Below are 21,856 nucleotides of genomic sequence, written 5' to 3'. Positions count from 1 at the left end.
TGGAAAGTTGGTGAATTTATATGATAAAATTACCGTAATAATATATATTTAGAGTTACTCTTAGGTAAGTTATGAAATATATATGCGGAAACATGAAATGTTAAAATAAAAAAAATGATAAGATAATTCTTTTAATGTGAAAATATATAAATACTAAATTTCAGAAGTTTTTCGAAAATAATAAAAAAAAAGATATAAAACATCTGTTCGGTATATTTTCTCTGATCCATAATATTTGTTGTTTTAAGAATTTTTTTACTTTGTACTGATATTTATCACTTCAAAATATCAACAAACCATCTATTGCTATTTTTTCCAAATTTATCTCCTTTTAGTAATGTTAAAAAGAACAATAAAAACATTACTAGTACTACTTAATATGAAGAATTTAATAAAAGTGACAACTTAAAATATTTATGTACCGGTGGAAGTAGTTAGTAAATGAGCTCTGAAGTTTGCAACCTGTGGCAGTAGTGAGTTGCAATTTGAACTACTGAGCTATTCATAAATTTTTGTGCAAAGTAACACAATTATTAGCATCAGGAGTGATTTATCGACCATTTAAAAGAACATATGAGAAGAATGCTTAGTGTTTGTAAATCTAATGCTTTGATAACCCACGAAGCTTATATTAATCTGCTAAACTCCAAAATAATATAAGGCTAATCTTTGAATGTCTTAGAGCACAAGTCTAGAAATTAATTTTGAAATTGAGCAAGTAGATTTTAGTTTACAGCAACTTATATGAACTTTTTAAATGAAGAAGAGTAATTGATTCCAAACAGAATCATTGCGACACTATAATTAAACAACCTACCATTAAATCAGGTACATATATGATGATTTTGTGATAATCTTTTACGCAAAATTTTATCGGCATTGAATCATATTTTACTTAGGAGGCCTTTGGTTATTTATGATAACATTAATGGAAGAATCCGAAATCATTAATTAAATAGAATAATGAGATACAAAGGAATAGAGGCTAACAATAGAAGAGAAAGTTTTAAACCCTAAAATAACATAAGAGGTCTTAATATAAACAAAACTAAACAATAAAGGAAAAGACTATATTATTCTACAATACCATATTAAATATGCCAACAATTTCAATTTGGTTTTGGATAATACTACATTTTTTGCATCTAAGTTTAATATAAACCAAACTGAAATGCTAACTAAGAAATCAGACCGAACCTATAGTTCCGATTTGGTTTAGAAAGCTTTAATCCTTAAATTTTCAGTTCAGTTTATAAAATACAAAAAGATTTAGTTCGATTCAGTTTGGGACATAATGTTTTAAAATAAATTATAACGCAAACCGAAACAAAATAACCAAATCTAAAAACCTGATCGCAACAAACGGTCCAATACGGTTTAAAAAAATCTAAATCCATAACATTTTAGTTTTACTTAAGTAGTAAAAAATTTGATTTGATTGGATTTGAACCGATGTATATATCTGGAAATGAGAACCAAAAGACGAGAAGAATATGATTTTTTTTAACTTTTTGAATTTTTTTGAAAATAAATTTTTGAAAATAATATATATTTCCTCCTTCATATAATTATAGAATTTTTTGACATTTTATGAATTGCACATGGATTAAAAAATATCAGTAATTGATGGAGTCTTAATTTCTGACCGATGATTGAACCTTTTTTATTTAAATTCTCATATTTTTATATATTTAATTTTTATACACCGTCACAAGGCCAGATCGAAAGAAACAATTTACTTTCAACCAAAATTAAAGTATAGAGACTCAATTTAAAAAAAATAAAAAAAATAAATATTTTTTTTAATTGTATTAACAACAAGTGGAGTACATGTATTTTATTTTCATGACGAAATTAATGTCTATAAAATTAAAAATATATTGATTTAGTTTTTGAAAATAAAAGTAGAAGATGAAGAACCCAACTAATAGCCAAACAAATAGGGGGTAATGTCATAAAAATTCACGAACTTTACATATTTTTTCATTTTAATCACGCACTTTAAATTTTCTTCATTTTCATAGACGAACTACCACTTTTTCTCAAATTCATGCACGGCGCTGAGGTGTCACGGCTCCATTGGTTTAATTCGATGAGGTGGAGGTCATTTTACACTATGAATGAGTGGCCACCTCAGCACCGTGTATGAATTTGGGAAAAAGTGGTAGTTCGTGTATAAAAATGAGAAAATTTAAACTTCGTAATTAAAATGAGAAAACGTGTAAAGTTCGTAATTTTTTTTAACATTAACCCAACAAATAGTGAGTAAAGGCGTCTGTAGGGATTAAACGTGGAAAATGGTCCCACAGGCACCACCATACAACTTTCTTGGAAAACCCAGATTTGTGTCACATTAAAGTGCCGCCGTCGAATATTCTGGCTTTGAATTAAAATTTTCTCGAGAAAATAGTTTAGTGCATAAGAAATGAAAATGGTGATGTTACAGTGGCAACTCATCATCATTCTATATATAAAAAATAAAAATGGGAGCAGAGGGGATTCTCTATTTCCCCGCCGCAATGTGGGGACCGGGGTTGGGTTTGTCGGGCCACGCTCAGCCTCACAGTCTCTCCCTGAGCCGCCGAGACACTCTTTGCTCACTCCCATTACCTTGTGCTTGGCGTGCCCCCCTCCACTATTCTTCTTTGTTTTTCCGTTTAGGACCATGTTTCCTCTTTTACTCCAAACACCATTAAAAGGGGGTGCTGTTAAATACCTGCCCTAATTTTACTAATTATCACACTAATTATTTTTAACTGCTTTCTCTAAGGCAGTTTTTCATTATAAAGTTTGTAATAAGAGTTTTTACCATTCGAATTTGAATTTTTCTAGAACTCCGTATTGTATCTTGTACTCTGATCTGTGATTGTTTGCCATTTCTCTATTCCTTAACTTCTAGTGAGCCATTTTAAGTGTGCTACTTTTTATGCAAAATGATAAAATTTTTGGTTTTCCCACACCTTATTGTTTTTAATATAATTTTTATTTATAAAAAAAACAAGTATATTTTAATTTTTCAATCATTTGTACCTTTTTTTTTTTTTTTTTTTTTTTTTTTTTTTTCAATCATAAGTAACTATACTACACATATGATCAATTGCACAGAGCACGATTAGCATAAATATAATATCACATACTTTAAAGAACAAACATTAATCAACCAATTGGTCCACAAACCTGATTGGAATATCTTTGTTGGAATATCTAGAGGGAGAAATATCCCCTGTAGATCATTTGCTGGGAAAAGGTATACTCTTGCTTAGCTATAAACATGATTAGGATAACAGATATTAACGCTTAAAAGTTAAATTTTGCACACTAATATATGAACAAGGTATCCAATTGGATTAAACTTATTTCACCTCTGTTCATTATAATGTACTAAATCCAATTCATCTCTTGTCTTTTGGAATTTTGGTGTATATCAGCTTTTCCTTAATATAATATGTCTTTGTTATTATATGAACTCATATTTTTAACATGTAAAGCTCTTTGACGATATAAAATTTTGCTAAAATTTAAACCCAGTAGACTTAGAATCAATCAACAATATGAACTCTCCCCTAATAATAATAAGATAATAACCATTTTCAGCAAAATATAAAGTAAATATGCATAAATAAACTAAGTTAAATCTTATAATTTTAATTAGGAGAAACTACTCTTCACTACATTGAAGCAATATATGTACCATCGAATTGCCAGTTTCAAATCAAGACAGTAATTTTAAAGAATAATATATGTTTACATTATTAAATACATTATTGTATACAATGTATTTATCGAAAATAACATAAATATAAAAAGAAAATAAACATAAAATAAACGAATTTTTTCTTAAAACAATAGGAATTAGAACAACTAAGAAGGGAACCAGTTTAGGCATTTTATCCAACACTTTGTGTGCTTAGTACATACTGATAAGCAAATGTATATGTAAAAACTAAAGGAAAAGAAAACATACCAATTCAAATCTGAATATACTACGCCAAAAGTTACCAATGACAAAAAAGGTAATAAAGGTAGATGTAATATATGAAATTGTATACGATATCAATACACTTAGTTGAAATGATTTACCCATCTCCTATATTGCTGTATGTAATAAAATAAATAGGAGTTGATGTAATCAACTCCTATATTGCTGTATGTAATGCAGAGTAAATAAGGTTTTTGTCAGTTTGTATATTATGTTAATGTTATTAATATGTTATTTTTTACATATTGATCAGAATTTTGATAATGATTTACTCCTTTACTGATTATCAGGTTTGGTTTGAATCAAAATTTGGTCTTCATTCAGATCAACTTCCCCAGGATTCATTAATAGAGTGGTGGAATGCTCTAGTAAATGACTTGCAGCAACTCAGAAATGCAAAGAAAGAATTTGTTCTATGCATTTTTTTACTCTGGCAAATTTGGAAAGCACGCAACGAGGTAGTGTTTAATCGAAATCATATGCCTACTTCATTAATAGTTAGCAAGGCAGCCATGCAAAATCAAGAGTATATAGCAGCTTTACATAAGAGATCTAATTTGGATGGCATGTCGAGTACTCGCTCAACTGTGCAAACTAATCCACCTGTATGGGTACCTCCACCGATAGGGTTTCATAAAGTTAATTTTGATGGTGCTATTGATATGAACCTACGGACAGGTGCTATTGGTTTTGTGGTCAGTGATTTTGCAGGTAATTTTATCTTGGCTGGGGCTCGACGTTTTATGGGCATAATTGAACCTATGGTTATAGAAGCATTGGCGCTTCGGACATCAATGGAGGAGGTGTTGTCTATTACAGAGAGTCGACTAATCTTTGAAGGAGACTGTCAGGTTCTCATTAATGCCGTCAATTCCTCCTCTAGCACTGATAGAGATGCCGGAGTAGTATTGGAAGACATACTAAGCTTAGTTTCCCGGTTAACGGAAATTAGGTTTCAATATGTTAACCGCAAATGTAATTGGGTAGCCCATTTGGTGGCTAAAAAAGCCCTGGTCGATGACTGCTTTTGCAGTTCTCATCATTCTGTTTTAGAATGGCTCACTCAAAATTGTTGAGGTGCCATTTAATCTTGTACTCTTTACACTTTTGATATATAAAATTTAGCCTTTGACAAAAAAAAAAAAAAAAAAATCATTTGTACCAGATAAAAAACAGATGTGGGTATAATTTAAATAAACATGTAGATTTCACTCCCATAAAATGCATTTCGAAAATAGAAGGGAAGGTCTAATTTGGCCAGAAAGAAAGATTCAAACAAAAAGATGTAAAAGTAGAAAAGAAAGCACACCTACGGACAGAGTGAAATAAGAAAAATGAAGAGACAGAGCGACGTCGTGTCAGGTGTCACAGTAAAGTAGTTGGACGGCAAATGGAGGCCAACAAAAAAAGAGTCCGTTCCGTTGACGTAACAAAAAGTCACGCTTCCCGATGAAAATCCCAACAACAACAGAATGTCTTTCGTTATTTCTTACTAGTATTTGTTGCAAGAGAGGACACGCCCAAAGATTTTGACTCGCGTTCTATAGTTATTGGTCCAAATTCATTGCTATTTCTATCCAATATACAGAAAATCTATTTGATAATAAAAATTACAACATTAATTAAATTAAATATTTCTTAAAATATAAATCGTTACATTCTTACTTTAACTATTTAAATATTTTAAAAATGTGAAATATTTTTGAGATATTAAAGATATATTTTAAAAATATAATTTAAATTAATAAATTAAATCTTTCAATTTAACTATTTAAATTAAAATATTAATTTATCTATATTTTAGAACGTTTAGAATATATTTTTATTAGTACTAATAATAATTAAGAAAATATAATAAAATAAACAAATTATTATGGCGGAATATTTTAAAACATGGTATTTAATTATTATTTTGTCGGAAAGATGTAAAATTTTCATTGATGAAAACGACTACTAGAGTCTCGAAACGAGCCATAATTATTGAGTTAGAGAATCATTACAAAAAATTATATCTCTAAGAGGTTGTTTGGCCATAAAATGTGCCGCCCAATTACAAATTCTTTTAACAAATTAAAAATTAAAAAGAATTTTTCGTCAAACACAGGTTCCTACAGTCTTGGATGATAACTTCGCGGTCTAAATCGAGCTTTGAGTTCAAGTTCATAGCATCTATTATCAGCGTAGCATCGCCTTTAGTAAATTAGAGATGAAATATTAATACTGCTATTAATGATACTATAGGATTTGGCGTCGGTTTTAAGTTAATGTCTATAGAAACATGAAACTCGACATATTAATTTGCAATAATAATAATACTAATATGAAAAGAAAAGAACGTTACAAACATACCCCTGAGATTAGCTGGCCAGCTTCTGCACGTTGTAAAAGTGCTCACGCGTGCGGGGACCACACTATTTAGAACGACCCACATAAAATGGTCCCCACAAAATATATGGTTTCCTCATGCTGGCGTTGAGCACAAGTTATACAAAACCTAAAACACATTATTCACATACCTGTCTCCCCCTTCTTCTTAATCAATATATTATTTTCAATAATTTTATTACTTATTAATTATATTTTTTTTATAAAAATAAAATTACATTAGATTACGTGATACCGGAAATTAATGAAAATTAATTAATACCATTATAATATATATTCTAAACAGACAATCCACCACGGTCTGTGAAAATCGAAATTCGAACTGCTGATCTTGTGTATTTATGAAAAGGTCTTGGCCATTAAATATCAAATATTTTAACAAAAACTTAAACAAAAATATTTTTTTGTGTATTCAACTGATTTCAAATTTCACTTACTAAAATGATAAATTAAATACCTACACTTGCTTCTGTTTTTTTTTTTTTCAAAAATACCTACACTTAATTCTATGGTCATGTAAGAAAGATAAATTAAAATGACAAATGACGACTACATAAAAATGAATAATTTTCATTTTTCATCTCATGAAAAATCCTTTTCGTTCCGTTTATCCCTATCCCCCCTCTAGGGGAATTTTAGTGATAGGTTCTATAGAAACTGGACGACCCTATTTTATCAAATGTCTAATTGCATGTCAGATGTGTTTCTAAATTATATTTTTATAATTAATTTTATTTTCTATAAAATTAAATTTATTTACTTATTATTATTGATAAATAATGAAAGAGAGAGGTCGTCCATTATATCTTTCTTAATTTTTGCATTCTATATATTTTTATAAAATTTATTTATTATTATTGATAGATAACAAATATTTTATCAAATAACTAAATTTCAAAATAATAAATAACTTTAATATTTTTATGTATAAAATTATTAAAGCAATAAATCATTGTCAGTAAAAAATTAAAAGAATAAGGTGATATTATAGTGTTAGGTTATCTCTAACTCCTTTTCTATTTTAGATAATATAAAAATATAATTAGTTTCTATTCACCCGCAAGTTCTATCTCCTAACTCTAAAAAAAAAAAAAAAAAACTCTAAAAAACAAAATTAAGTACATTTTCTTATATTACTAATATTAATATTTCATTACTTTATTATCTCAACAATTTATTCATATATTAAACATTCAACCACAAACTTACAAGCGACTTAATGTTCAAATCTATCAGAACTCGGCTTGAACTTATTTGTTAGTTTGAAGAATAAGTTTTAAATTTAATTTATGTTAGCTTGTTTGAACAAATTAATTTTAAATTTAACGGTGTCCGACTCGTTTATATTCATAAATATTTTACATACGAGCTTGCAAGTTGATTCGATTATGAGCTTACGAACGAGCTCATATATAATTTGATTATGAACTCGTCAGTTGACTTCTATATGATCTCGATTAAGAGCTGGTGAACTAACTCATATGTAAGTAAATGTATAGTTTTGATTGTAACTATATAAATTTTGACTAATTTATCAAACCTAGTTCATGTTAGTTTGTTTAGATGCTAAACGACTTTAATTTATGTTCATTTAATTAGATAACAAATGATATTTTTTCATGTAAATACTAAACGAGCACGAGTTTAAATTATTTAACACCTAAAATAAACAAATTCGCCGTTAACGTTTTTTAGCATCTAAACAAACAAAGTCCGTTTAAACTTGAATCGAATATGAATATAGTAAAATTTAAATAAACCGAGCTCGTGTTCAACATTCAAAGCTTCGACTTCAATATAAGCCGAGCCTCAAATGATTATAGGTATCATGCTTGTTAAGCAGTTGGTGCGGTGGTGGAGGTGGAGGTGGCACGAATTACAATGCAAGAAGCGGGAGTGGCGGGGTATGTTATTACTTTTACCAGCCGATGCCTTTGTGACTGCCGTTGACATATTAATCTAACAAAGTATCATCAATAAAAGGAAATTAGACACTAATTAACTTTTTCTTTAATATAATAAACAATTCACATTTATCTTTTGAGTTAGGCCATTGATGTTACTTTTCCAACTCTTTTCCTAATTAAACTGTCTTATTATATGTTCACGATTGTGATTTGGTAAATCGCCTTTATTTAACCATCACAATTAGTATAATTCATTTTATATTACACCATTAAACTAATACTAAAGTATAACAAATTATAAACTTTTAGTATTGTTGATATTCATATTTTCAGGATTTGTTTTACTTTCTTTAAAATTAGGATTTTCATAATGTTTTCTAATTAATTTTTAATTTAGTTAGAATATGAATTATAGTGGTATCCAAATAAATGATGAATTTCTTGATTGTGAAGTAAATCACATTAGTAAGTTTAATTAGAATATGAATCACAGTTGGAGTTTATCCCATATAAATAAATTAATTGCTTGAGCATATTTCTCTCAATATTAATCTAATCGTAGGAGTATTATCAGTACGTCAATTAGTCATGTTCTTTGTACCTAAATGGAAACCATATTTTATTCATGGGTCTCATTAATTAGATATTATAATAGTATTTTATATTTTTAAATCTTTAATTTTTTTGATTATGAATAACGTATAGACTGAGCGTCAGGAATGTGTCGTAGAAATTTGAGATTAGAACAAGAAACTTTTGATAATGTATAATGAAGAATAATTAATAGTGTATAAAATGGGTAATTAGATTCAAATGACTACGAGTCTTTGAATTTGAAAACATAGAAAAGGTTAAAGTAATTCTACTTATAATATGTAAAAAAGGTCCATCTTTGGATGCGGAATGGTAAAGGATCAAACCACTAGAGTTGGTCTGCCATTTGCTATTTTTCTTCCGATCACACTTTGCACAATATTTATCACAAACAAAATAAACAAAGGTCTATTCAGGAATCTCAACATGGATTGGCGGATTGTGTTCGTGTCCTCGTGTCCTTTCATTCTATTGATACGATTAGGATTAACACGAATTCCATCAATTTAGCTAATCTTATCAAAAAAACAAATAATCCTAACACGTCACAAATTTAAAACGAATAGCATGATATGATACGATTAATACGTTAAGATATACGATTAATATCAAAATACTATTAACACGACTCATTTAATGCGTCAAAATATTTGAAATATATAAAATATAATTTTAACATCAAACTTATCGATATATTTAAATTATATAAAATGTTATTATAATTACGTTTATTCTATCTAATAAAATGGTTGTATATTTTATAAGATTATAATTTGTATATTTGTATATTATTATAAGTAGTATATTTATAAACGGGTTTGATGGATTTGACAGTTAACCCGTAATACAACCCATTTATTAGTTTTATAAACGGGTTGACACGTTTTCAACACAAATCCGCTGAGATTCAACCCAGATTCATCAACTTTACATGTTTGGCGAATCAGATGCCGTATTATGATCCATTTTGACATATCTAATTGACTAAAATAATTAAATTTTTAAATCTTAAATAAAATTTTAAATTAGTTTTAATCCATATTGCTTTTAACTGGCTATACCCAATTAATTTAATAGTATGTGTTTAATCTCACATAATTTCGATTGTCAAAAATTTATGCTGACATGAATGTTTTGTTTTTTTATAACTTTAACTAATTTTTTTTTTAATTTTAGCCAATTGGAGCAAAAAAATTGAACTAATATATTAGTTTAAATGATAAAAATAATATAACAATATTAAATCTCCTATTAACCCATGAATAAATTTAGGGTCTCTTGAGTTTTTCCTCTCTCAAATGGGTGGTGATTGAATTTGAATGGATTGACCCTTTTAAGTAATGAGGACTTGAATATTTTAGAGAGGTTAAAGTACATTGACTCATTTTTGTCTTCTCTAAAAGAAAATTGAAGGTTTGTGAAAGTAAAGATGGATTCCTTTTTAGGGTTCTTATAGTAAATAAAAACTAAAAGGCCTAATTACTTTAAAAAATCTCACCTTGTAATATTTTTTCGTTTATACCATGATCTAGAAAAAAAGTTCATTTGTACCCTTTTTTTGATTTTTCATTTTCAACTCTACCCTAAAGCATTAAATTGAATTTTTTTTATTTAGAAAAAGTTTAAAATAATCGTTCATTTTTTTAACTTATTTGTATTTTTTCAAATAAAAAAAAGATGACATAACCCTTCTATTTAATTATTTTTAATGTTTTCATCCTTTAATTAATAAATTGCCAAAAAATAAAATTTTGGGGTACAATTGAAAACGAAAAATCAAAAAAAGGGTAAAAATGAACTTTTTCCTAGGTCAGGGTATAAACGAAAAATTGTTTTAAGGTGGGGTTTTTTTAAGTAATTAGGCCAAACTAAAAAGTACTCTCAAAAGAATTTAAGGCTAAAATTTAATAGCTTTTTTTATTTATGTGATCAATGTTCAATTAGAATTCGAATTAGTCGACATCCAATATAATGGTTGAATATATGATGATTTAAAGAAAAAAAACACTATTTTTCAAAGGTTTAATATATGGTTTGACCCCTAAATTTATACCTTTTTATCTTAACGTCTAATCTATCAAACTTCTGAACTTGTTAAATAATCCTATTTAACCCCTGTACTTGACAAATAAGTAAATATCGACTCTCTCTGTTTCAAGTGTCAAGGGTTCAACATTAATTTATTTATTAAGTTCAAGGGTCAAAAAGATTATTTAACAAGTTCAGAGATTCAGTTGAATTTAGGGGTTAGATACGTAAAAAAGTACAAGTTCAAGAGTCAAATTATATGTTAAGCCAATTTTCATATGAGCTATTTTATGCAGAAGAGTTTAGACATGTTACTCCGCCTACTACTAAGTTCGTGAACTAGCTCGAATTAGAGTTCGTGAACAAGTTCAAATAAGAGTTCGTGAACAAGCTCGTTTAGAAACTCGATTAGGTGTTCGCGAACTAATTTATTAAATTAATTTATATAAATATCTTTTACAATTTTAAAATTACATGGTTTAAATAGTTTTGATATGAGAAATTTATAACCTAACATCTTTGGACAATTAGTTGTTTTATTTGTTTTTAGAATTTTATGTTGCTTACATTTTTGTTGTTTTTGTTTGAATAATTTTTTTGTTGGATTTATCAATTGTACTTTAGTATGTGTTTGGAAAAAATTATTATTGGATATTGTTTTTTTATAATTTATTCAGTCCGTATTCGTGTTCGTTTAATGGATAAACGAGCCGAACTCGTTAGTTCGTTTCGCTGCTAAATGAACATGCTCGCGAACGACCTCGTTTAGTGCTCGTCGAGCTCGTTCGCGAGCTTGTTGAGAGCGAGCTCGTTTAGTACTTATCGAACTCGTTCGCGAGCTTTTTCGTTTAACGGATAAACGAATGAATACGAGCTGAACATGAATAATATAAAATTTAAACGAATTGAACACGAATACCCCGTTTAAAGCTCGAATGAACATGAACTGAATATGAACAACTCGTTTGCTAAACGAGCCGAATATGAGCATTTTAAAACTCGGCTCGGCTCGATTCATTTACACTCCTAGTACTCTCTCCTGTGACTAAATCTGAAAGGAATTTCATACATTCATAAACTACTTCAAATGATACAATAATTTGAGTAAGAAAATTACGTATTATTATTGCATCATTACTGCCAAAAAATAGCGGCACAATTAGGGAGATTGGTAATTTTAATACGAGTAATTTCCTCCCTAGTACATCATTAATATGTCCCAAAATCGTCACTAACATTTAAAGCCTAATTGTACAAAACATCCAAAATTTTATGGATAGTTGCAAATTGAACTAAACTTTTTTATTTCTTAAAATAATATTCCGATTTCATCATTTCATAGCTATTCTAGCTATTTTCTCAATAATATAATCTTTTCAATCTCTCATCTCATGAGTGCTATACCATTTGCTTTATTTGACTTTATGATGATTATTAGTTTTAAAATTGTTTTTTTTACTTTAACCACCGAAAATTAGAAAATTTAAAATTATATTTTAATATAATTTTTAATTTTTATTGGACCAAAAAATTAAATTTTGAAAATTTAAAAAATAAACTTTGGTAATTAATGTGATATTTATTGTTTGGATATGATATTTAATAAATTTTAAATTTAAATGGAATTCTCCTTCTTTCATTTTCTACAGAGCCGCACATCTAAAATCTTAAGTCCTGACCAATTTTTGGACAAAATCACCTTCCCACCCTCCATATTTTCTAATATTACATTAAATAAATGTTGTTTTATCATATATTACTAATACGAATTACTCCGCTTGCAATTAATGGGGTTGGTCTCATGATCCTATTTTTTCCAAGAAAACAAATATTACTACTATGTATTTTGTTTCAAAAAAAGATGATAAAAAGAAAAGAAAAAAGATTATACTACTATAAGTCTATAGTGTATACGGGGAGACTAGAGAGTGATGGTGGCATGCAGAAATTCTCATGATTTTGTCTTCGCACTTCACTATACGCAACCTCTTTGTTCTTGAATTCATCATTCAAAATTCTTAATTTCTTTTATTGTTTCCATTAATGCCGTGCATGCAAAATGCAAATTCTATATGAACAAGGAAATGGGATTTGACAATTTTCAAATTAATTAGAAGCTTGTAACCTAAAACTCAGATGATTATAACCCTTTTTAATGATTCACATGATTATAATCCTTTTTAATAAGACCGCAGTTTGCTAATTTACTAAAGGCCAGATATCTGTTTTTTTAAGCATCTTTACTTATTTTTAAAAAACATTATTGGCAATGTGTAATTAGAAGTTCAAAATCCCAATCGCTCCTCCAATACATTAATAATACAATATAGAAAACAACAAAACCATCTAAAAAAGTCACTTGATTTTCAAAATCATTCTCTAAGATCAAAAATTTTCATCTTGATCTAAAAAACAAATTTCTTTTGCTTTTTACGCTTTTATTTTGATAACTCAAAAACTATATCGCTCAGACATCTTTAATACATTTCTGATACATCTCAAATATAAAGTAGACAAAATATGAAATTTTCATGCTGTTATTTTTATTTATAAAAATACATCGTAGATACATATTTGATACTTCAAAAAGTACATTGCTGATACATATCGAAAAAAAACGAGAATTTTTACATTCTGGGTGAAAACTTTTAGACGTTGAGTTCATTCTTTTTTTTTAACAAGGTGGCGTTTAAAATTTTGCACATTTCTATCATTTTTTGTAACGTTCTCATAATATATATGATATCTTATTTAAAACAATATGTTCTAAATATAAATATAAATAAAATTCCGAGTTATATTGTGAATTCAACATTAGCTTATTTTTAAAATTTAAAATTTTAGTATTTTTATAAATGTTACGTTATAGATTAAAATTCTGACCAATCAGCGCTGATGTACAATACTAAAATATAAAAAGAAAAAAAGACATGATAAGATATATGAGTTCCGATGTTCACATCAACATCGATTGGTCATATTTTCAATATTTAAATAATTAAAAAAGTAATTATAATTCATATTTTGAGTAATAGAAATTACATACTTAAATACTTAAATATAAGGTATAATAGGAAGGTAATGTATTTAAGGTAATTGGCAATAGGGGTGAGCATTCGGTCGGTTCGGTAACCGATCCGAAAATGGCCAAACCGACCAAACCGAATGTTGTAATATTTTTGACCGAACCGACGAACAAAGAATATTAACCGAATCTGTTTCGACCGAATATATTTTCGGTCGGTTCGGTTAAATGGGCTATTTATGGGCTTTTTCAATTACATATGTTTTAAAGATCAATTAATTTTTTTCACAAATTCAAATAATTGAATTCTATAAAAATTAAAAAGAAATCAAGCATTTTCTCACAAATCCATACCATAGCAAGAATTAAATTCAAAAACATATCACCCTATTTTTCATAATAAGCATTCAAAATTATAAATATTCGGTCGGTTCGGTTAAAGTATAAATTTTAAATTCTTAATCGAACCGTTAACCGATAACCGAAAATTTATATTATTTTCGGTTTGGTTCGGTTTTTTCAAAGCTTTGCTCACCCCTAATTGGCAATACATACATAAGAAATTAAGAAAGAAATGGGGAAAGGGGCAATGAGGTTTACAGTGGACACACGCTTGTCAGTCAAAATTTAGATAGCAATTCTCCACCTTAACACAGAGAGAGAGAGAGAGAGAGTGGGATTTTGTTTTGTTTTGAAGTGGGAAGAGTTGAAAACTTTGGCCAAACCCAAATAGAAAGAAATAAAATTGAGGAAGCAGGAAAAGTAAGAGGAAACCAAAACAAAAGTTAAAAAAAGAAACTCTGTAATGGGTAATTCTACAGAGAGGAGAAGAAGAATGAATGGATGATGATGCTGTGTGATACTAGTATTATTATGAGAACACATAAACAAAAACAAAAATAAAAAGGAAGAACATGCTCTGATATTCTGTCTGGGATATGGGGTCTTTTCCTTTTCTCTTTTTAACTCTTTTTATCCCAATCCCAATACCACCACCTTCTCTCTAAATTTCCAACTTTATTCTTCTTCTTCATTAACTCTCCTCTTCTACACCGTTTTATCTCAACTGGGCTTCAGTTTTTCTCTTCAAAAGCCATCACCTTCTCTGCATTTTCATTTCTTTTGCCTTGCTTGTGTTTCAAGGGACTGGGAGAACATAAACTCTTGAGGCTTTTGATGCTGTTGTTTATTTGAAACCATAGGGGCAGGCGACCCGATCTACGCCAACTTTCTTCAGACGGTAAAAAAAAAGAAAAATATCCAATCTTTTTTTGCTGTTCAAGAACTTATTCACCATGAAAACGCCAAATTTTGTAGCTTTATTTCGTTAGTTTATATTCTTCTGCTGGGGTTTTCAAACTTCATAATATATGTTAAGCTTAAGTTGTAGTAATATCTTGTTGCCGCTTATTTTATTTCTGTTGTGTTGATGGAGAATTGAAAAAGTATATGTGATGATGCAGAACTAGTAGGGATGATGGCGGTAACTTCATCAGTGTGTAAAGATGGAGGAAGCAAAATAGCAATGGACAATGGAAAATACGTTAGATACACACCAGAACAGGTCGAAGCACTTGAAAGGCTCTACCATGATTGTCCTAAACCGAGCTCTATGCGCCGTCAGCAATTGATTAGAGAGTGTCCTATTCTCTCTAATATTGAACCTAAGCAGATCAAAGTTTGGTTTCAAAATCGAAGGTATGGTATGCTCTTTTTCTTGTATAAAATATGGGATTTGTTTTAGAAAAAGGTGAAGTTTTTAGCTTTAATTGTGCTGTTTTTGTTGTTCTGTTGTGTAGATGCAGGGAGAAGCAGAGAAAAGAAGCTTCACGGCTTCAAGCTGTGAATAGGAAGTTGAATGCTATGAATAAATTGTTAATGGAGGAGAATGATAGGTTACAGAAGCAGGTGTCTCAGCTGGTCTATGAGAACAGCTACTTTCGCCAACACACACAAAATGTAACTAAAACTTGTTATTTTGTTCTACTTTTTAAAGAAATTTGCTAGAAATGATTGTGTTTCTTGGTGGGGTTAACTAGTAATCTCCTACAAAAATATTTTGGTTGTTGAGAATTATGTCTGAAGATCTTGTTTTTAATGTTAAAGGATGGAATTCAAGTCTATTTTCTTTGTTGCAGACCACCAATCTAGCCACCACAGACACGAACAACAGTTGTGAATCGGTGGTGACTAGCGGTCAACACCATCTGACTCCTCAGCATCCACCAAGGGATGCCAGCCCTGCAGGGTTAGTGGATTTGTGATTCTTTTTCCTCAGAAAAAAAGTGTTTGGTTCATGTTATGTCACTCTCTTTCTTGAGCAGATTGCCCTTGTTGTACAATATACCTCTGTTGTTATGTCATTTTCTGGCCTCGATTTGTACAATTTTCTTGTTGTATTGTATGGCTTTGGCTTAAGAGCTTATTCTTTGTTTCTATCTCTTCTTTTTCCAGACTTTTGTCCATTGCAGAGGAGACTTTAGCAGAGTTTCTTTCAAAGGCTACTGGAACTGCTGTGGAGTGGGTCCAAATGCCTGGGATGAAGGTTTCTAGCTTTTCATCAAACTTTTTTTTTTTTTTTGCGATGAACAGCTTTTATTTACTTTTTGTGGAGTTAAGTGGTGGAGCCAAATACATGCATATACCTAAAGAGTCGAGTGATGAAGATTCTTGCTGGTTGACATGGAAGAGAGTTTCCACCACTAGCCCACACCGCCTATTAATCGTCAATCTTTCATCGAGTATAATGTGTTCTGTTTAATCTTAATTCATAAAAGAATAAGGGACAAAACCTTGCTATACTTCTAAGCAATGTCCTTATCACATTGTACAAATGTTTTGACTCATCCTAAAGCGGATGCCAAATTATTGCACGACTTGTACTATACTTGCTTTAATGAGGGAAAAATAGTTTCTGCAAATTATCATTTCTTCCTGTTCAAGCATTATAAGCAGAGTACAATGATGTCCCTTGTCTGCTTTTTAATTTATTCCTAATGCTTCCCAGCTACTCCAAGACAGTGCTTTCAATTTAATGTTTTAAGGTAACAGCTAGCGAGATTTTTACTTCTCTAATTCAATATTTTTATTATTTACTTCTGCAGCCTGGTCCGGATTCCATTGGAATCGTTGCTATTTCTCATGGTTGCCCTGGTGTGGCAGCACGTGCATGCGGCCTTGTGGGTCTAGAACCCACTAGAGTAAGTTCTAACTCCGCTTGGTATTGTGCATCTGTAAAATTTTGAGTCTTAGATTTGGTTTATAAACATTTTTGTTGCTAAACTGTCTAGGTTGCGGAAATCCTCAAAGATCGGCCATCATGGTTTCGTGATTGCCGAGCTGTGGATGTTCTAAATGCATTGTCCACTGGAAATGGTGGAACTATTGAATTGATTTACATGCAGGTATGGGTTAACTGCCAGTTTTCATTCATCTGTAGTTTCTTAAGTGCAATATCTGCTTTATTGTGTTAATTTTTGTTTCTTTTTTCTTCCTAGCTCTATGCGCCTACGACTTTGGCTCCAGCTCGTGACTTCTGGTTACTTCGTTATACCTCTGTTTTGGAGGATGGTAGTCTTGTGGTATAATTTTTTCTTGTGAATCTCCTTTTTTTTGTTATGTGAAGCTTGTTAAAAATATCCATGAAACTTAATATGGTTGATGCTTTTGCTATAAGGTTTGTGAGAGATCACTTAACAATACCCAGAACGGTCCCAGTATGCCACCTACTCAGCATTTTGTGAGAGCAGAACTGCTGCCCAGTGGGTATCTGATTAGACCTTGTGAAGGAGGTGGATCAATTATTCATATAGTTGACCACATGGACTTAGAGGTATATTTATACATTCTTACATAATGTGAAATTTATTATGCTTTGCTTGGTTATGCAAGTATATTGATATGTTTATAATTTTTTTGTAGCCATGGAGTGTACCTGAAGTGTTGCGCCCCCTTTATGAGTCATCAACATTGCTAGCTCAGAAGACAACAATGGCGGTTAGCCTTTTCTATGTTTATCTCTTTCATAATATTTTTCTACCTCTATAATGAATTGAAAACATTGACGTCAGTGAGAGTGAACACTTAAAATAGTTATGAAAAATACGCTCTTCAATTCTAACAACGCTTTCTCTAAACGCAGGCTTTAAGACATCTAAGACAGATTTCTCAAGAAATTTCTCAGCCAAATGTCTCTGGTTGGGGAAGAAGACCAGCTGCTTTACGTGCACTTAGTCAGAGATTGAGCAAGTATGAGTTTTAAATCTTCCACTTTGAAATTCTGAATATTATACAATTCTACCTGGTGATCTTATTGACTCAATGCTGCAGAGGCTTTAACGAAGCTGTTAATGGGTTTACTGATGAGGGGTGGTCTATGCTGGAAAGTGATGGCATAGATGACGTTACGGTTCTTGTCAACTCATCTCCCAGCAAAATGATGGGTCTGAATATAACATATGCTGGTGGATTTCCATCTATGAGCAATGGAGTGCTTTGTGCAAAGGCATCGATGTTGTTACAAGTAAGGATTTTTAAGTATATTGCTAATCTGCAATACGTCAGCTAAAATTCTACATAATCTATTATATTTTATATGATATTCCTGGACTTGATATGTTTTAGTTGTTGCTGACCTTCTGCTTTTCGTTGTACACTCATTTTTTGTTATAGAAATAACTTAGTTTTTCCGTTGTACCATCATTTTTTGTTATAGAAATAAATAACTTAGTTTTACAAACATTTGCTTTCTGTTCTTTTGTATAGAATGTTCCTCCAGCAATACTTCTCAGATTCTTGCGTGAACATCGATCAGAATGGGCAGATAGTGGTATTGATGCTTATGCTTCCGCTGCTGTGAAAGCTGGTCCCTGTACCTTGCCAGTGGCTCGAGCTGGAGGTTTCGGGGGTCAGGTTATTCTTCCCCTGGCTCACACAATTGAGCATGAAGAGGTGAGTAATTTAGTGTTGCACTATGATGACATCCAACTGTTTCTCCTTTCTTTCTCATCAATCTGATTATAAATTATCCTTGCAACATGTGATTACTTTATGCCATGAATTTAATGATAACATCTGCATGTTCCATTGCAGTTTATGGAGGTAATTAAACTTGAAAATATGGGCTACCGGGACGATATGATTATGCCTGGTGACATCTTCCTCTTGCAAGTAAGTGCAACAGCTTATTTCATTAGTTGTATCTTGTCAAGGCCAGCGGATTCTCAAGATTAACCTTAACCAAATTAGTGTTTATTTCTGAATAGCAAGGACACTTCCTTCAATCAATGTTTCCCATTTTGGAAATCTGTCCGAAACGTTGCGGAACTTTATGTTTAACATTTGAAGCCTTAAATTAACACTCTTTCACCCTGTCCATGTCCAAGTGTCATGTTTCCCCGTATCCGTGTCCATTCTACATAGTTTTTTTTTATAACTTATCAAGTATTTTGAATCCATATTTGTTTTTAATTTCTAACGTCCTACTTGCAAAATCCTCAGCTTTGCAGTGGAGTAGACGAGAATTCTGTTGGGACCTGCGCTGAACTTGTATTTGCTCCCATTGATGCTTCTTTTTCTGATGATGCGCCTATTATTCCATCCGGCTTCCGCATCATTCCTCTTGATTCAAAAATGGTAAGTATGGAAACAAGCATAATGCAAGTAAAATAAATATTTGATACTAAATAATTTCCCCTTGATCATAAATCATTAAAATGCTCTTATAATTTCTGGAAATCGACGTTATGTAGGATGCCACTAGTCCAAACCGTACACTTGACCTCGCCTCTGCTCTCGAAGTTGGACCTGCTGGAAACAAAGCCTCTGGTGATCTATTAGGCCATTGTGGGAGCACAAAATCAGTAATGACAATAGCATTCCAATTTGCTTTTGAAATCCACCTTCAAGAAAATGTGGCTTCCATGGCTCGGCAATATGTTCGTAGTGTTATAGCATCCGTTCAGAGGGTGGCACTGGCCCTCTCTCCATCTGGTTTTGGCTCTAACCCTTGTCTCCGGCCACCTCCTGGCACTCCGGAAGCTCACACGCTTGCACGTTGGATATGCCAAAGCTATCGGTATGTTTTGTGATTCCTTTAACTTGCATTTCTTTTACGTACGATCCATAGGATCAGTAGAAATAGTGACAACAATCAAAAAAAGTTCTCAGTTATTGAATTCAAACTAATTTATACTCTTACAGGTGCTATCTAGGTGTGGAACTACTCAAAAATGAAGGAAGTGAATCTGTTCTGAAATCACTATGGCATCACACGGATGCGGTTATGTGCTGTTCTTTGAAGGTATTTTGTTTGTATAATTTTAAGATCGTCATATAATTTAGTTTATATCAAGAAAAAATGACAATATCCTGAACAGTACAGTAACCTATCCAATTTTGAATGCAGGCTCTTCCTGTATTTACATTTGCAAATCAGGCAGGACTCGACATGCTCGAGACAACTTTGGTTGCGCTTCAGGACATCACACTGGAAAAAATATTTGATGACAATGGAAGGAAGACTTTGTGCTCAGAGTTTCCACAGATAATGCAGCAGGTATAGTAATAAATATCACTCAACATAACTCATAACGCGATAGAAATAACAAGCAAAAAAAGAGGATCTTCATTACACTATCCTTAACCTGTAGTTGTCGATGTTGCATGAAAACTTCTCAAATCCTATGTTTTGACATTTCCATTTCCGGAAACACTTCTGAAACTCCGAAATTCTATATTTATAACTTATATTTGTTAAAAATATTCAATTTCTGCATTTTCTGTTTTAACATTTACATATACGAGCTACATAGCGAGTTTTCAGTTTATAGTAAAGGTATTTTATGCTCGTCGAAATAATATTGCAGGGGTTTATGTGGCTTGAGGGTGGTATCTGCTTGTCAAGTATGGGAAGACCAGTATCATATGAGAGAGCAGTGGCATGGAAGGTTTTAAATGAAGAAGAAACAGCTCACTGCTTTTGCTTTATGTTCATTAATTGGTCTTTTGTCTAAAACTGAATACTAGTTCAAATTAAATGCAGACAGACAACATTAGATTATAAACAATCTTTATTTTTATAATATGCTCTTCTTTTGATATTTCCTGCTTTATGCTTTACTAATGAATCACCACCACTCAGCAATTATTTAGTCGGTTGGTTCGGTTTAGAATCAGCCGAAACTGACCTATCAAAATTTGTTAAATTTTCAAATTAGTCGAACTAAAAATTTGGATTACATCGCTCCGAAATAAAAAGTTCAGTTCAATTAAAAACCATTTATTTTAATTTTAATGTTTTTTATTATAAAATTAATTTATATATATATATATATATATATATATATATATATATATATATATATTAATTGGCGTATTCTTAATATTGTATGAAATTTATTAATTTATATGTCAACTATAATTAAAACATAAAGACAAAAAAATATTAGCGTACGTAATTATATTACTTTTTTCAAAAGAACATTTTTAAAGTAAAATTATTCATTTTTTTAGTTTTTTTGGTTCTTAAAATGCCCAAACCGAACGGAAAATCAAACATCAAACGTCTATACAACAACAACTGGACCAAACTATATTTATTAAACAATTGAATGATAATTACAATTTTGATTCGATTCGGTTCAATTTTATAGTCGTATTATATTTCTGCACACCCCTACTTTGCATATCTCACGGTCTCGCCCTTTCACTTTGTTCAAAATATTTGTATGCATTTCCTAATCTTTGGTCACATCACTGTTTCTATGTGCCCACCGCACTTGTTAAATCAAACATTTAAGAACGTCTTTTTATAAGATTGATTTGGTGGTCCGAAATATGGGCACCACATTTCCAGAATTTGCCACTATATTCTCCTTTTGTCCCGGCCTCTGTGCTATTACTATATTCTATTTTTGTTTTACTTTATGTCATCTTGCT

At 30.8% G+C, this 21,856-nt stretch overlaps 2 protein-coding genes across 2 annotated transcripts; both read left to right on the top strand.

Moving 5' to 3' along the window:
• The first annotated feature begins 4,071 nt into the window (after window positions 1-4,071).
• LOC126674236 (uncharacterized) lies at window positions 4,072-5,055 on the top strand. The gene is made up of 3 exons (XM_050368655.1): window positions 4,072-4,097; window positions 4,160-4,169; window positions 4,270-5,055. Exons 1-3 carry the CDS (start codon window positions 4,072-4,074, stop codon window positions 5,053-5,055), a joined length of 822 nt encoding a protein of 273 aa, XP_050224612.1.
• A 9,545-nt stretch (window positions 5,056-14,600) lies between these two features.
• Window positions 14,601-21,018, top strand: LOC126661560 (homeobox-leucine zipper protein ATHB-8). The gene is made up of 19 exons (XM_050355418.2): window positions 14,601-15,158; window positions 15,382-15,616; window positions 15,718-15,877; window positions 16,057-16,166; window positions 16,373-16,463; window positions 17,023-17,118; window positions 17,209-17,322; window positions 17,416-17,499; window positions 17,595-17,750; window positions 17,840-17,914; window positions 18,060-18,166; window positions 18,248-18,440; window positions 18,683-18,868; window positions 19,010-19,087; window positions 19,418-19,552; window positions 19,669-19,994; window positions 20,120-20,219; window positions 20,325-20,474; window positions 20,785-21,018. Exons 2-19 carry the CDS (start codon window positions 15,393-15,395, stop codon window positions 20,929-20,931), a joined length of 2,532 nt encoding a protein of 843 aa, XP_050211375.1. The 5' UTR covers window positions 14,601-15,158; window positions 15,382-15,392; the 3' UTR covers window positions 20,932-21,018.
• Window positions 21,019-21,856: the final 838 nt, after the last annotated feature.

The sequence above is a fragment of the Mercurialis annua genome, linkage group LG1-X (genome assembly GCF_937616625.2).
Source record: "Mercurialis annua linkage group LG1-X, ddMerAnnu1.2, whole genome shotgun sequence".
NCBI lineage: Eukaryota > Viridiplantae > Streptophyta > Magnoliopsida > Malpighiales > Euphorbiaceae > Mercurialis > Mercurialis annua.
The sequence above is the reverse complement of the archived record's forward strand: the minus strand, read 5'-3'. Positions and strand labels throughout refer to the sequence as shown.